Source organism: Salvelinus fontinalis, chromosome 42 (assembly GCF_029448725.1).
Source record: "Salvelinus fontinalis isolate EN_2023a chromosome 42, ASM2944872v1, whole genome shotgun sequence".
Lineage (NCBI taxonomy): Eukaryota > Metazoa > Chordata > Actinopteri > Salmoniformes > Salmonidae > Salvelinus > Salvelinus fontinalis.
Genome location: NC_074706.1, coordinates 16,238,913 through 16,256,541, shown reverse-complemented (window position 1 = coordinate 16,256,541; position 17,629 = coordinate 16,238,913). Strand labels below are relative to the sequence as shown.

Genomic DNA, 17,629 nt, shown 5'->3' with positions numbered 1-17,629 from the left:
TGATTTATAAATGTTTTAATAAAATGTGAATGCAATATGATTACACACAAATGACATAGTACCGCACAGATGTGAAGTTAGGATTTGAAATACAACCAAAATATAACATTCCAAATCTTAACCCCAACTATGGAACAATGAAAAGATGAACACAGGAGAGGAGTGTAAATACAGCAGCAACGCTATACACCCATTATTCATTCCAGAAGCCTCTGTTGTGGCCAACAGCCTCTATAAGCCTGCTCTGTAGTGTCTCTTTGAAGGGGTATATGGGAAGCTGCAACAGAGAGTAACAGATCAGTGCCTCTGGGAAATGCTTTAGAGAGGAGTTGAGAAGGGGTTGGACCCTCATCCTGGTCTGGTTCATACCCAGGATGGGCACACGATCACAGGTGGTAAAAGGGGGGAGGGCAGTGAATGACAGAATATAACTTAATTCTCAGTAGCCTACTTTGTGTTCATCTGTTATAATGAAGATATTCCATACTTACACAGGAAAGCTTTCTTTTGATCCTCAAACACCTCCCAGAATGTGATGACGTTGGGATGCCACCAACTAATATGGGGAAGCAATAGACACTTGACACGATTCAAACCATTTGTCAAATCAATGTATCAAAACAACATTTTAGCCAGGTTGCAGAACGTGTTACACAGAACATGTTCACCATGAATCCCAATTCAACCCCTAGGACACTTGGGTTTTTTTAGGCTCCATCTTGCCCTCTGATAGGCTAGGTGACATTTTTACCATATCTTAATGTTTTTACTTGTCTAATGCTCTCAGATGTAGACAATTGGCTAGGGGTAGAGTTGGGACTGAGCTTCAGTCGTGTAGTATGTTTCTGTTTCTGACCTGTTTCAGCATTTCCCAGTCAACGTTCTCCTTCCCCACCATCACTCCCATCAGTTCCTCTGGCTGGTAGAACTCCACCACGTCCATGTCACACACCTCGAAGAAGCCTTTCCTGAACTCTTCAAACACCTTCTCTACTGACTGGTTGAAGATGTAGTTCACATAGGTGTCAACAAATTCCTTCCTGTCAAAAGAATGACAGACAGAGTCAGCTATCCATTGAGTTGTAGCTAGTATAGGTTGGTGTCAATTCAAGGAATGAGAAGCCCCATTTACTTTCAAAGATGGGTTTTCCATTCATACTATTACATTTCAGGCTGAGATGATTTTGCCAAAATGGAATTGACCCCAACCCTGGTAGCTGTAGCAATGGAAAAATGTGTCATACTGTAAACCTTGTATTTTGTCAGTAGTAAATATTGCTATAATCTTGCTTGTTAGCACTTGTGACGAGGTCCACCGCTATGTCACCCCACATCACCTATAATAGTGAGTAATGAAAATAGTGAGGTAAATGAACAATGACAACACTGAAGACTGAGGGTATAGACAAATAGATGGGAGTGATCTGGGAGAGACACACTGAAATAATATAATTTATCTTATGTTCAGTAATTCATACCACTTCACTTCAATTAACTACAGATGTAGGATCTTAATTTGAGCCAATTTGATACAGCAGGAAAATAATCCTGCAGCAACAGGAAATGTGAATTATTATGTGTTTTATATTAATGGACATTTTTTGTATGGGTTGATACATTTTTTCCATACGGGCAAATCAAGTCTGTCATTTTAAAGTGGAAATCACTAACTTTAGAAGCCTTTTAATTACATTAAAAAAATGTTTTTTACCTTTATTTAACTAGGCAAGTCAGTTATGAACAAATTCTTATTTACAATGACGGCTTACAGTGGTTAACTGCCTTGCTCAGGGGCAGAACAACAGATTTTTACCTTGTCAGCTCGGGGATTCAATCCAGCAACCTTTCGGTTACTGGCCCAACGCTCTAACCACTAGGCTACCTGCCACCCCAAACCTTTAAAACCTTGAATACACTACAAGTTTGCATTTCTTGCTGTGCGGGAAAATTGTCAACAACAAAAGAGTGATCAAATTAAGATCCTACATCTGTATTATGTTACATATTATTTGTTCATTGATCAAACTGTCTAAATGCAATACATACTGAGAAAGTCATGTCCATGTTTTCGACATCATCATCAGGATAATCCAAGATGTACTGAAAATTCCTTCAAAAGCATTGAAAATAATATGTGACAATTATAAATCGGCAATCAATAAATCATGATGCATTAATCAATAAAAAACGATTTATCCAAATAAGTCATCATTGTGTATCCACACAGAGCAAGTGCCATGTTATGGTATAAACTTACCCTGCTTCAATGGGGCTAAACTCTCTCAGGTCCTCTAAAGAGGGCTTGATGTTCACCAGCTTCTTGAAGAATGCCATGGGGAAGGGGAAGTGCACCATGTGGTTGTTGTACAGGGCCATCCCACACAGAACCCCAAACAGGAAATCACATGTCTCCTCTACTCTAGACTGTTAGTGAGGATGAGTTGGACAAGAGACAAGAAAAACGCCATGAGTGAAAGTATAGGACATGCTGTTGATAACCTGATAGCCTGCTTGATATGCAGTAAAGGGAACGTACTGTGGGTTCTAGAATACAGTAGTAGGCTAGTAATACAGTAGTAATACTGTAGTAGTTCCTCTCTAGGAACATAACATTACAGTGTTTCACTACCAGCACATTTGAAGCTATTTGAAAGTACAATGATTATTGATAAAATAATGTGGTGAGGCGTGGAAAACCTCATAATCCATGTGTGATTTCCCTAAACGTGCCGTCACCTTTGCAGGGAACCAGGCCAGCGTCTTGGTGTCGTTGTACATGAACATCCCAGACTCGGGTACCAACAGCCTATCAAACACATGGAGGAAGAAGTCCCTTTTGTAGACGTCTGTCAGCCTCGCGTCCTCGTCGAGATACACCTGAGAGGGTAAGCACTACATTTCGGCATAGCCCTTCTCTGTTCAAAACATTGCCTCATCATTGGAAAGCTATCATTCCTAATTGAAATAATATGGCCTTGCCACAAGGGACCTATTGAAGGTACTGTGACATGCTACACTCAGTTGTTGGAAAGTGTGTTCGATGAGTGATGCTCTCCTCAGCCTCAGCTCAAAGAACGGAGCAGGGGGATTCTGCAATGCATACAGTACAATATTACGTCTTCAGTTAGTGCTCTTCTAGTACAAGACAGGTATTCATTTCAACCAGTTTCTCCCATCAAAAAGGTGAAGAAATATGGTTGGTTTCTTCAGTAGTGGTGGTCAACATTCTGGAGCTACTTGGAATGCAGGCTTTTGCTCCGGCCCTGTTCTAACACACTTGGTTCAACTAATCAAGGTCCTGCTGAGCAGCTGATTAGTAGAACCGGGTGTGTTAGAGCAGGGCAAGAGCAGAAGCCTGCATACACAGTCAGTTGGTTTCTAGAAGGGGGTTTAGCCACCCTGATTTATACTATCTGCTGTATATTATGATAATATATATTGAGAAGCAAGTTATTACGTTTGTGAGTGCGGCGTTCATGTTAAAAATGTTTATCTTGCTGTGCAGATTCATCAAGAATGGGTAATGACAAAAGATGGCAGGTGTCTGATCCACATCTTGAAAGTGATGTAAAAGAAAATGTACAATGCATCTCAATTAAAACCTCTCTGGGATAGCGGGACGCTTGCGTCCCAACAGCCTGGGAAAATGTAGAGCGCCAGATTCCAAAAAATTATATAAAATCAAACTTTATTAAATCACACATATAAGATACCAAATTAAAGTTACACTCGTTGTGAATCCAGCCAACATGTCAGATTTCAAAAAGGCTTTTCGGTGAAAGCATAAGATGCTATTATCTGATGATAGCAAAATGTCAACAAGAGAGTGTAGCCTATTTCAACCCTGCCGGCGCTACTCAAAACGCAGATATAAAATATAAAACATGCATTACCTTTGACGAGATTCTTTTGTTAGCACTCCAATATGTCCCATAAACATCACAAATGATCCTTTTGTTCGATTAATTCCGTCCATATATATCCAAATTGTCCATTTATTTGGCGCCGTTGTACCAGAAAAAAACAGCGTTCAATTTGCGCAAAGTCACGACAAAATATCTAAAAGATTACCTCTAAACTTTGCCAAAACATTTCAAAGTACTTTTGTAATACAACTTAAGGTATTTGTAAACGTTAATAATCTATTAAATTGAAGACGGGTCAATCTGTTTTCAATATAGGAGATAAACAAACTCACGGTACTTTTCAAGTCTTGCGCAACAATCAAACAAAAACACCAGACGTCACTCTACTTCTTGGTGTTTTTCTTTCTCATTGTTCAAATGAATAACCTTAATCTTTTTCCATACACTGGCGACATCCAGTGGAAGCAGTAGGAACTGCGAGTATAGTGATTAGAATTCTGGCCTGCCCATAATAACTCATTGAACAGACAGTGACTTAAAAAAAAAAAGTTAGTTCTCAGGGTTTTGACTGCTATTTAAGTTCTGTTATACTTACAGATATGATTCAAACAGTTTTAGAAACTTCAGAGTGTTTTCTATCCAAATCTACTAATAATATGCATATCTTATATTCTGGGGATGAGTAGAACAAAGTTGAAATTGGGCACGCTATTTTTCCATAAGTGAAAACTCTGCACCCTATCCTAAAGAATTAAGGAGTTTCTTTGTCTAATTACGTTCATCTGCCCTGAAAATAATGAACCTCAGCAGGTGAGAAAGATTTTCCAGTAGGAAAACAAAATGTTTCCTTCACTCTCTTTCCAGACAATTTCAGGTAGAGGAAATCTAAAGCCTCTTGAGATGCAGCCTAGGACACTTTCTAAGACCCAAACAACAAACATCAAAACACCTCAAGACTGACAGCAAATAGCATGGTTAGCAATCAGTGACTGAGACAAAATATATTTTTGAACATAAACACCTTTTTGAACATAAAGCTTTACATTCTCCCCTAGAAATATGCGATTGAAATGAACCTCCTCCATACAAAAGGTACTGTCTGGAACGTTCTGGGTCTCTCCAGATTTTTGGTTTGCCTTTGAAATATAGAATAGTCAAAATACATTTTGACAATAAATACAAAATTTTTAGCAAGTATTAGCTAAATATTTTCCATGTGAGTCAGCAAAATATTATTTAATCAAGTCTCAGTTAGGTCTCATCAGTTCTAAATAGGTTGCCTTGAAATAACTGCCAACCTGGCACCAGATTGGTCCCTGAAGTTGACTGGTCAAAATGGGGAAACAGCTTTATAAATGGATTGACAGTACGAGCAGAGAAGCATGGACACTGTCTCTGTGGAGATGGCCAAGGACCTGGAGCAGGTGTTTGACCCAAGGGCCACGGGTGTGTTGAATATGTTTACTTTTCAGAATCACCAACAGGGCCTTCTTCCACACCCCAATGTGCTTGGTCATGACAAAGGGCTTCAATGAGTCGGTCACATACAGGACATGATAACACACAGATTGGCTGAGGGATAATTGAACCGGAGGGGATGACTGCCGTTTTACGTGCTCCTAACCAACTGTGATATTTTGTTCATTTTTTTTGCGTTGTTTGTAACTTATTTTCTTACTTATTTTGTACATAATGTTGCTGCTACATTCTCTTATGACCAAAAATAACTTCTGGACATCAGAACAGCGATTTCTCACCTCGAACTGGACAAAGATTTTTCCTTTAACGAGTCCGATGCGAAGGATATACTGCTTTTTCTGGAACTGGCACAAATCCCCATCATTTGCGTGAAGAAAAGACGGAGAAAAAGGTCGGGCTGCCTTCTGAGAATTTGTAGGCGAGTGAGTAAACCTCCACTGCCATCCGTTCTATTGGCCAGCGTGCAATCATTGGAAAACAAAATGGATGATCTGCGATCAAGATTATCCTACCAAAGGAACATTACAAACTGCAATATCTTATCGTTTCATAGAGTCGTGGCTGAACGACGACACTGATAATATAGAGCTGGGGGGATTTTCCATGCATCAGCAGTACAGAGAAGCTATGTCTGGTAAGACGAGAGGTGGGGTGTGTGTCTATTTGTCAATAACAGCTGGTGCGCAATGTGAAGTCTCGAGGTATTGCTCGCCTGAGGTAGAGTACCTTATGATAAGCTGTAGACCACGCTATCTACCGAGAGAGTTCTCATATATATATTATTCGTAGCCGTCTAGTTACCATCACAGAACGATGCTGGCACTAAGACCGCACTCAACGAGCTGTATAAGGCCACCTTTACTCCACACACAGAGACGCATGCAAAGCTCTCCCTCGCCCTCCATGTGGAAAATCTGACCATAGTTATATCCTCCCGATTCCTGCTTACAAGCAAAAACTAAAGCAGGAAGTACCAGTGACTCGTTCAATATGGACGTGATCAGGCGACGTGGATGCTACGCCATAGGACTGTTTTGCTACCACAGACTCGAATATGTTCCGGGATTCATCCAATGGCATTGAGGAGTATACTACCTCAGTCATCGGCTTCATCAATAAGTAAATCGACAAAGTTGTCCCCACAGTGACCGTACCTACATATCCCAAGCAGAAGCCATGGATTACAGGCAACATCCGCATCGAACTAGAGCTGTGGCTTTCAAGGAGCGGGACACTAATCCCTCAGACAAACCATCAAACAGGCAAAGCGTCAATACAGGATTAAGACTGAATCCTACTACACCGACTCTGATGCTCGTCGGATGTGGCAGGGCTTGAAAACTATTACGGACTACAAACCCAGACGCGAGCTGCCCAGTGACGCGAGCCTACCAGATGAGCGAAATGCCTTTTATGCTCGCTTCGAGGCAAGCAACACTGAAGAATGCATGAGAGCACCAGCTGTTCCGGACGACTGTGTGATAACGCTCTCGGTAGCCAATTTGAGCAAGACCTTCAAACAGGTCAACATTCAAAGCCGCGGGGCCAGACGGATTACCAGGACGTGTACTCAAAACATGCACGGACCAACTGGCAAGTGTCTTCACTGCCATTTTCAACCTCTCCCTGACCGAGTCTATAATACCTACGTTTCAAGCAGACTGCCGTAGTCCCTGTGCCCAAGGAAGCAAAGGTAACCTGCCTAAATGATTACCGCCCTGTAGCACTCACTTCGGTAGCCATCAACAGCATCATCCCGGACACACTAAACCAACTCCAATTCACATTCTGCCCCAAAAGATAAACAGATGATGGAATCTCAATCGCACTCCACACTGCCCTTTCCAATCTGGACAAAAGGAACACCTATGTGAGAATACTGTTCATTGACTACAGTGCAGCGTTCAACACCATAGTGCCCACAAAGTTCATCACTAAGCTAAGGACCCTGGGACTAAACACCTCCCTCTGCAACTGGATCATGGACTTCCAGCCGGGCCGCCCCCCAGGTGGTAAGGGTAGGCAACAACACGTCTGCCATGCTGATCCTCAAAACTGGGGCCCCACAGGGGTGCGTGCTTAGTCCCTTCCTGTACTCCCTGTTCACCCACGGCTGCGTGGACAAACACGACTCTAACACCATCATTAAGTTTGCTGGCTACACAACAGTGGTAGGCCTGATCACCGACAACAATGAGACAGCCTATATGGAGGAAGTGAGAGACCTCACAGTGTGGTGCCAGGACAACAACCTCTCCCTCAATGTGAGCAAGACACAGGAGCTGATCATGGACTACAGGAAAGGGCAGGCCGAACAGGCCCCCATTAACATCGACGGGGCTGTAGTGGAGCGTGTCGAGAGTTTCAAGTTCCTTGGTGTCCACATCACCAACAAACTATCATGGTCCAAACACACCAAGAGAGTCGTGAAGAGGGCACGACAACACCTTTTCCCCCCCAGGAGACTGAAAATATTAGGCATGGGTCCTCAGATCCATAAAGTTCTATAGCTGCACCATCGAGAGCATCCTGACCGGTTGCATCACCACCTGGTATGGCAACTGCTCGGCATCTGACCGTAAGGTGCTATAGAGGGTGGTGCGTACAGCCCAGTACATCACTGGGGCCAAGCTTCCTGCCATCCAGGATTTATATACTAGGGCACATATGTCAGAGTCAAGGCCCGCGGGCCACATCCGGCCCGCGAGAAGGTTTTTTACGGCCCCTGGGATGATCTTGATTTATTATTAGAACCGGCCCGCAGACCGCAGCAAGCAGGCAGCCCGCAGATCTTTTACACGCACCAATACTACATTTCCCACAATGCAACGGTGACGCACCGAGCAGTAGGCTGCTTCATTTCAATATTTATTGGCACAGCAGTCGTCAGCATCACAGTAAAATTAACTTTCAGATACCCATCAAAAATGGCAAAACGGAAGGTGGACACTGAGAACCGGGGGTTTCAAACAAGGTGGGAGTCGGAGTATATGTTCACGGAGGTAGCTGGAAAACCTGTGTGTCTTCTGTGTGGAGAAAGTGTGGCGGTACTGAAAGAGTATAATCTGAGACGACATTATGAAACGAAACACGCGGACAAAAACAAGAATATGGACATGGAACAAAGGCTACAAAAGGCAGAGGAATTAAAACGAGGCCTCAAATCTCGACAGGCTCTGTTCAAAAAAGCCAAATCACAAGGCCAGGCTGCTGTCAAGGCCAGTTTTATTTTGGCAGAAGAGATCGCTAAATCAGCCCGGCCATTTACGGAGGGGGATTTCATCAAAAACTGCATGATTAAAGTTTGTGACGAAGTTTGCCCAGAAAAAAGGCAACTCTTTTTAAATGTGAGTCTGAGCAGAAACACCATTGCCGAGAGAGTAGACCAGTTGTCCATCAATCTAAAAGAGCAGCTTGTGAAAAAGGGAAAAGATTTCATTGCATATTCCTTGGCTGTGGATGAGAGCACCGACATTTCTGACATTGCCCAGTTGTCAATTTTCATCCGCGGAGTGGACTCCAGCCTAAGCGTGACAGAGGAGTTTTTGGCTTTACGTCCTATGCATGGCACAACTACGGGGCATGATTTGTATGAAGAGGTGTCAAGATGTGTAAATGAGATGGAGCTGCCTTGGGAAAAACTCGTGGGTTTGACAACCGACGGAGCACCTGCGATGTGTGGACACAGGAGCGGACTGGTGGCGAAGATACGGGAAAAGATGCAAGAGGAAAACGCGACAGGTGAGCTGACAGCTTATCATTGTATCATACACCAGGAAGCGTTGTGCGGTAAAGCCTTGAAAATGGAGCATGTAATGAGCATCATCACGCGCACAGTTAACTTTATCAGAGCCAAAGGTTTGAATCACCGCCAGTTCAAGGCATTTCTGACGGAGTTAGAAACGGAGCATGGTGATTTGCCTTATCACACAGAGGTGCGATGGCTAAGCCAGGGAAAGGTGCTTCAAAGATGTTTCGAGCTTCGTGAGGAGATTTGTCTGTTCTTGGACAGCAAAGGGAAAGACACAACACAACTCCGAGACGAAATGTTTCTGTGTGAAATGGCTTTTCTGTGTGACATTACGAGTCATCTGAATGCAATGAACTTGCAGCTGCAGGGTCGGGATCATGTCATCTCTGATATGTACAGTACAGTGAAGGCATTTAAAACCAAACTGACTCTGTGGGAGACGCAGATGCGGAAAGAAAATTTGAGCCACTTTCCCAGCTGCCAGACCATGAAAGAGAAGCTCTCTACCAGTGCGTTCCCGAGCGCACAGTTGGCTGATAAAATAGGTATGCTTGCCGCTGACTTTCGACGCCGATTTGCTGACTTTGAAGCACAAAAAAGCAGGTTGGAACTGCTCGGTAACCCATTTGCTGTTGACGTGGAAAGCTCACCACCAAACCTCCAAATGGAGTTGATTGACCTCCAATGCAATGATGCACTGAGGGCAAAATATGCGGCAGTGGGTGCTGCGGAGTTCGCCCGTTTCCTCCCCGACACAATGCCCCAGCTGCGCATCCAGGCTGCTCAAACGTTGTCTATGTTTGGCAGCACATACCTGTGTGAACAACTGTTTTCTTTGATGAACCTGAACAAAACATCACACAGAAGTCGACTTACTGCTGAACACCTCCACTCAATTCTGAGGATTTCCTCAGCTCAGAGCCTTACCCCGAACATTGATGAACTTGTGGAAAAGATGGGACACCACCAAGTATCACCCTCAACCTCAAACAAGTGAACATTACTGTGCAATCACATATTTAGAGTTTTTACTCAGTTCAAGTTTAAAAGTTAAAGTTTAATATTTGTTTTCACTGCATGTTACTTCTCCTTAAACAAAGTGTTGTTTTTGATTAATAGATTTTTGCACTTTATTTTATTGTATTTCAATCCAATTATATTTTAAAAATATTTCAGTTGAGTGGATGATAGAAAATTGCTATTATTGTTTTTTTCTTTGAAGTAAATTTAGCCCACTTTTGCTAAAATAGAAAATATAGGCTACTGATGGTGCCTTGAATACCGGTTTCTTTCATTTAATGTTCATGTTATGGGGATTTTTATATAAAGGAAATTTGTCTTTTGTGTCTGTTGAAAATTAAAGATTACTGACAGAGCCATAAGAAAATATTGCTTTATTTATCTGATCATATTGGAATATATTTGTTAGGTTTTCAGTAGGTTCAATTAGGTTCACTAGACTATATGCGTCATTTAAAATTTTTTCAATGAACATTCGAACAGTCCGGCCCTCGGCTTGTAGCTAAATTTTTTATTTGGCCCTCCGTCCATTTGACTTTGACACCCCTGTACTAGGCGGTGTCAGAGGAAAGACCAAAAAATTGTTAAAAACTCCAGTCACCCAAGTCATAGACTGTTCCCTCTGCTACCGCACGGCAAGCGTTACTGCTTCTACCCCCAAGCCATAATATTGCTGAACAATTAATCAAATGGCCACTCGGACTAATTACATTGACCCCCCCTCGATTTGTTTTTACACAGCTGCTACTTACTGTTTATTATCTATGCATAGTCACTTCACCCCTACCTACATGTACAAATTACCTCGACTAACCTGTGCCCCCTCACATTGACTCGGTACCGATACCCCTGTCACGGGTTACTAGGAGTGGAAGGTAGGAGTCAGGCACAGAGAGCAGAGGGTTCAAAGATTTGTTTAAATGTAATTCTCCGGACAAAACGGTCACGCCAAACACAGGGCGCATACACACTCAACCCAGAACACAGGGCAAACGATCCAGAGAACAAAAAACATCCACAATCGACAGAGAACACAAAATAATCCCGCACAAACCTAAGCGGGCTTAACAGGCTTAAATAGACCAAAATCAAGAAACACAAAAAGGAACAGGTGCAACTAATAAGACTAAACTAACAGAAAAGGAAAAAGGGATCGGTGGCGGCTAGTAGACCGGCGACAACGACCACCGAGCACCGCCCGAACAGGCAGGGGAGCCAACTTCGGTGGAAGTCGTGACAACCCCCTGTATATAGCCTTGTTTTATTTTATTTCCTTTCTCAAACAACTTCGTGGGGGCATAGAATTTGCCCCCACAACCCCAAAGGGTACACATTTTGTTTTAGCCCAGCACTACCACACTTGATTCAAATAATCTCAGGTTTTGTTCATTTAGCCTAGTCTAAATCTGCCAGACAGTGAATGAACAAGGACAATAGAAGTTGCCTACAGCACAAACAGATATACGACTACGTTATTGTTGATTAGTTGAATTTGGGGTGACACACTTTAAACATTTGAAATGGACGGCAACATTACCGAGGACCTGCAGCTTGTCGGGGTGCAGTCTGAGGATAGCAGCAGCAACGGCTTCAGTGAGATCTGTCCTTCTGTGCTGTTTGTGAAGGACCCTCAGGAGCTCCGGGAGAACCACATAGACCCTCAAGCCCTTCACTCTAATGAGCTTCTCATACAAGGAGGGAAGTAGTGTGCGCTGGACAACAGCTTCAATCTAGTTCAATGAAAGAGGTGTGTGAATCGTCCCTCGTTCAAATGATAATGACAACAATTTAGATGCATTTCAGCAACTCAATGTGCAATCAAAGACACATGTCAGAATACATAGGAATAGGAATAGGATTACATATAAATGTATAAATATATTCACAAAATACCTCAGTCAAAACTTGGTCCTTTTTCGCCAGCTTCCGGAATGCGCCTTGGACGAGTGACAAACTCAGGCCAGACTGTTTTGGTAAGGTTTGGTAATGTTTGTCACAACTAATAAAACCAATACATAATAGTCAATATCTGGTCGTATCTAAACCATTCCGCTTGACTAAACCAAAGCCGTTACGACTATCCTCTCCCCATGAAATCATTGCTGTGTTATATTCCTAAACTATTCCATACAGATTCTAACACTTGAAGGACAGCACTTGGCGGTGCTCCGTCTCAATGATGGGTATGAGATCAATATCATGCCAAATGTATTCACAAATGTAAATCAACAATCCAGAAATGTAAATAATTTAGCACAAATGTAAATCACTTCCCACAAATGTAAATCACCAATCCACAAATGTAAATCACTTTCCACAAATGTAAATCACTTTCCACAAATGTAAATCGCTATCAACAAATACAATTCACTATCCACAAACAAACACCTTTGGATTTGTATTTGTAAATCGATATATTGAACTAGATTTTTTTTTATCACTGCAGATATGCAGGTCATTTCCAAAGGCCTTCTCACGCGTAGAGAAAAAGTTATCACGCGTAGAAAGTGATTTGTATTCTTGGGAAAAAGGTTTGTAGCCATAGAAAGCGATTTCTATAAATCGCTGGCAGCCTCTCGTTCGGCCATGTTGATGCCTGCCTTTCAAGGCTGCAGAAATTATAGTATGGTAACCATAGTATGTCCAACGTAAATAATCGAAACCCTAGCCCTAGATTACTCTATATTTGCAACACTATTGCGGTGTACACCCGTTCCTCACCCAAATACACTGCTCAAAAAAATAAAGGGAACACTTAAACAACACAATGTAACTCCAAGTCAATCACACTTCTGTGAAATCAAACTGTCCACTTAGGAAGCAACACTGATTGACAATAAATTTCACATGCTGTTGTGCAAATGGAATAGACAAAATGTGGAAATTATAGGCAATTACAAGACACCCCCAAAAAAGGAGTGATTCTGCAGGTGGTGACCACAGACCACTTCTCAGTTCCTATGCTTCCTGGCTGATGTTTTGGTCACTTTTGAATGCTGGCGGTGCTCTCACCTTAGTGGTAGCATGAGACGGAGTCTACAACCCATACAAGTGGCTCTGGTAGTGCAGTTCATCCAGGATGGCACATCAATGCGAGCTGTGGCAAAAAGGTTTGCTGTGTCTGTCAGCGTAGTGTCCAGAGCATGGAGGCGCTACCAAGAGACAGGCCAGTACATCAGGAGACGTGGAGGAGGCCGTAGGAGGGCAACAACCCAGCAGCAGGACCGCTACCTCCGCCTTTGTGCAAGGAGGTGCACTGCCAGCACCCTGCAAAATGACCTCCAGCAGGCCACAAATGTGCATGTGTCTGCTCAAACGGTCAGAAACAGACTCCATGAGGGTGGTATGAGGGCCCGACGTCCACAGGTGGGGGTTGTGCTTACAGCCCAACACCGTGCAGGACGTTTGGCATTTGCTAGAGAACACCAAGATTGGCAAATTCGCCACTGGCGCCCTGTGCTCTTCACAGATGAAAGCAGGTTGACACTGAGCACATGAGCACATGTGACAGACGTGACAGAGTCTGGAGACGCCGTGGAGAACGTTCTGCTGCCTGCAACATCCTCCAGCATGACCGGTTTGGCGATGGGTCAGTCATGGTGTGGGGTGGCATTTCTTTGTGGGGCCGCACAGCCCTCCATGTGCTCGCCAGAGGTAGCCTGACTGCCATTAGGTACCGAGATGAGATCCTCAGACCCCTTGTGAGACCATATGCTGACACATGCACATTTGTGGCCTACTGGAGGTCATTTTGCAGGGCTCTGGCAGTGCACCTCCTTGCACAAAGGTGGAGGTAGCGGTCCTGCTGCTGGGTTGTTGCCCTCCTACGGCCTCCTCCACGTCTCCTGATGTACTGGCCTGTCTCCTGGTAGCGCCTCCATGCTCTGGACACTACGCTGACAGACACAGCAAACCTTTTTGCCACAGCTTTGATGTGCCATTGATGTGCCATCCTGGATGAACTGCACTACCTGAGCCACTTGTGTGGGTTGTAGACGCCGTCTCATGCTACCACTAGAGTGAGAGCACCGCCAGCATTCAAAAGTGACCAAAACATCAGCCAGGAAGCATAGGAACTGAGAAGTGGTCTGTGGTCACCACCTGCAGAATCACTCCTTTTTTGGGGGTGTCTTGCTAATTGCCTATAATTTCCACCTTTTGTCTATTCCATTTGCACAACAGCATGTGAAATTTATTGTCAATCAGTGTTGCTTCCTAAGTGGACAGTTTGATTTCACAGAAGTGTGATTGACTTGGAGTTACATTGTGTTGTTTAAGTGTTCCCTTTATTTTTTTGAGCAGTGTAGTTAAATTAGCTGGCCAGTGTGATAGCACCACTAAATGTGAAGGATATGTCGTACATTGTAAATTATTATAATCCATCGCTGTCTCATGTTGCACCGACGATGAGCATTAAGGAGACATAAATAATGCTTGAAACATTACCACCTAGTCGATACCTACCTATATGCATTTCAGTTGAACTGGCTCATACACTGACTTTACGCTGTCAGGAATTGTGAAAAACTGAGTTTAAATGTATTTGGCTCAACTGTATATATCATTGAGCTAATAAAGCCGCATACAAACATGGTCTCTTTTTTTGTTTTCTTGAGTAAATCAGCTTTGATTGTATCAGGTGTGAAGGTAAGACCCAGATGCAGACAACGTCGAATTAACAATGGTTTAATAATCCAACAGCGGTAGGCAATAGACAGGTCAAGGCAGGCAGAGGTCGGTAATCCAGAGGGGGGCAAAGGTACAGGTGGGCAGTCAGGCTCAGGGGCAGGCAGAGTGGTCAGGTAGGCGGGCTCAGAATCAGGACAGGCAAGGGTCAAAACCAGAAGGGCGAGAAAAAGAGAGACTGGGAAAAGCAGGAGCTGAGACACAAAACTGCTGGTTGAAAGACGAACTGGCAACAGACAAACAGAGAACACAGGTATAAATACACAGGGGATAAGGGGGAAGATGGGCGACACCTGGAAGGGGGTGGAGACAATCACAAAGACAGGTGAAACAGATCAGGGTGTGACAGACTGGACTGATCATGTCCAGTCTGATCAACATCATACTTTCAAAATCTTAGCTAGCAGTCATCATCATGAATCTAGTCGACAATCTACCGGCAAATCCTTTTTAATCATTGTCATATGAAGAGAAATAATGAAGGGAAATTATAGATAAAACGTATCGGTGCTCATCGGCCATTGGACATAAACCTTTCACAACAAGTTGGAAATCGCAAATTCAACAATGAGTGGTTTGGAAGGAATCAGTGGCCAACTGCAAGCATTGCAAAGCAATCATTAGCCTGCTATTCAGTGAAGTGGCTGTGTTGTACCAAGTCTAAGATTAAGGGTCTCCTTTCCTAGTTTAAAATTATAAACATTCAACATTTTTGCCGCGCTCAAAACAACTGTTAACTCTGAACTGCAAAATCTGACTTTAGTGAGTTCAAGACAACTGGGAACTCGGAAAAAACGAGCTACGACTTTCGAACTTTCATCCAACTCGGAATTGTAAATCCGGGACTTGGGCCTCTTTCTAGAGCTACAACCTGAAGATCACTTCATCATGATTTGTCCTTTTTTTCTTCTAGTTCCCATTTGTTTTGAAAGCACCATAAATCCAGAGAATGGCAGACTTTGATGACAAAGTTTGATGACAAAATTTGCCCACAAAGGACCACTGCGCCACCTTTCTTTTCAAGTGAGCACAGCACAACAAGGTCAGTCCAAAAATGTATTGTATCCTGCTGCATAAATTATGCAATATGCCAGGGAGATATGTATACTGTTGCTGATAAAGTAATACTAAGTGTATGTTGTGTAGTAAGCTGTTAGTAGCCCATGTGCCTCACCCTCATAATTTGGTATTTTTTCACCTCTTAATTTCGCCTACTGTTCTGACTTGGTGGTGCACAAGTAGCCTATAGCCTGTTTTTGAGAAATGTAATCATTGCCCCCTTTATTTCTCCTGCGGTTCTGACTTGGTGTACACTGTAAGAACGACCCAAGTTCTGAATTATGTTGCTGTACATTTCAAAAGTGCTGAACAAATAGTTATATTGACTACGTCCGTCCTAGCTCACTCATTGTCTTAATCGAAATTACGGATTGCCTCTTATCCGCTTGTCATCCCCTGATGCCATAGTTTGTACATCTCAATTGTCAGTAGAAACCATATTTGTTTAAGCAAGTCAGACATATCAGCTATGTTTTTTGAAAAGGCAGTAAATGAGGCTGAATGAACTGTTTCGCTGCAAGACAAGGCTCCGCTGAAAGCCAGGTGTAGCAGTGGTAAGGATTCACTCCATGGTGCTGAAAAGAAAGCTCTGCTGTTGGGACAGCTTTATGTAGGCCCCAGCAGTTTGTGGGCACCGTTTGTCACCGTTATAGAGCAACTAATGTGATGTTTAGTGTTGTGTAGCTTAGTGGCTTTGCTGGCATGCATCCAATTATTTTGTTTTGTTTGCCCCACCAAGAATTACATGCTAAATTCGCCAGTGCATAACACATGTTTTTCCAGCAGTAGATTATGATTGATAATGTCAAAAGCTGCACTGAAGTCTAACAGAACAGCTGCCACAATCATCTTATTGTCAATTTCTTTGTCTAAGTGCCGTACATGTTGAATGCACTTCCCTGTAAGCGTACTGAAAGTCTGTTGTTGTACTGAACAACAATATAAACGCAACATCCAAAGTGCTGGTCCCATGTTTCGTGTTTCATGTTTGAGCCAGTAAAGGGTGCTGTTATTGGTAGAGAGGTGTGCAACTCTCTTTGTTATTGGTCTATTCACTTATTTACCACCTGGTGAAGGAAAGTACGTGAACGTGTTTTGTCATTTTTGGCAATGCAGACTGCTGTATGAGATAAATGAGAGAAATGTAATGAGATAAATGAGATAAAATGTCATTCTAAGCAGAACATTAGTTGTTTCCAGGAAGTGTTTTGTTCGTATGTGGAGTTTGTCTGTAGGCGATTGCCTGGTATTTATTTGAAAATGACGTGGTAACAATAGGTGCTTTCTGGTACCTCAGCGAACAACTGGTAACTACCTGGTTCCAAACGATACCCAGTGGCGCTTGTTTAAACTAATTTAAAAAGAGTAATTGATTACTAAATATTATATAATAACCACTTCAGAATGTAATTTCATAGTAAATATCAGGTAAACAGTGTAACTGATTAATCAATTCTTTGCAGGGGTAAAAAATGTAATTAAAAAAGTTAATTACATGCACCAGCTTTAAGTTGCTGGGACCTCCTAATAACGTTTGATTCTATTTGACATCTCGATAAAAGCAACGGCTTCACCCTGCCTCTTGTTATTTTTGATTGCGTGTGTGTATGTGTGAGCGCGTGTTGGTGTTGTGTATGTGTGTGTGGTATTTTCAGAAGAAGAAGACAAGAGAATAGATACAGTGAGTCCGAGAGCAGTTCTGGTGTTTCCTCAACATTCTTTTTTTACTTGCTACATCAACAAAACGGTGAGGGAGTCAGGATCACAT

General features: G+C 42.8%; 1 protein-coding gene across 1 annotated transcript; it reads right to left on the bottom strand.

Moving 5' to 3' along the window:
- Window positions 1-19: 19 nt before the first annotated feature.
- On the bottom strand, window positions 20-5,383 carry LOC129841083 (probable E3 ubiquitin-protein ligase HERC6). The gene is made up of 5 exons (XM_055909186.1): window positions 5,237-5,383; window positions 2,737-2,892; window positions 2,258-2,424; window positions 2,047-2,110; window positions 20-1,337 (listed from the first exon to the last, which is right to left on the bottom strand). The coding sequence occupies exons 1-5, from the start codon at window positions 5,381-5,383 to the stop codon at window positions 1,263-1,265; spliced, it is 609 nt and encodes a 202-aa protein (XP_055765161.1). The 3' UTR covers window positions 20-1,262.
- Window positions 5,384-17,629: the final 12,246 nt, after the last annotated feature.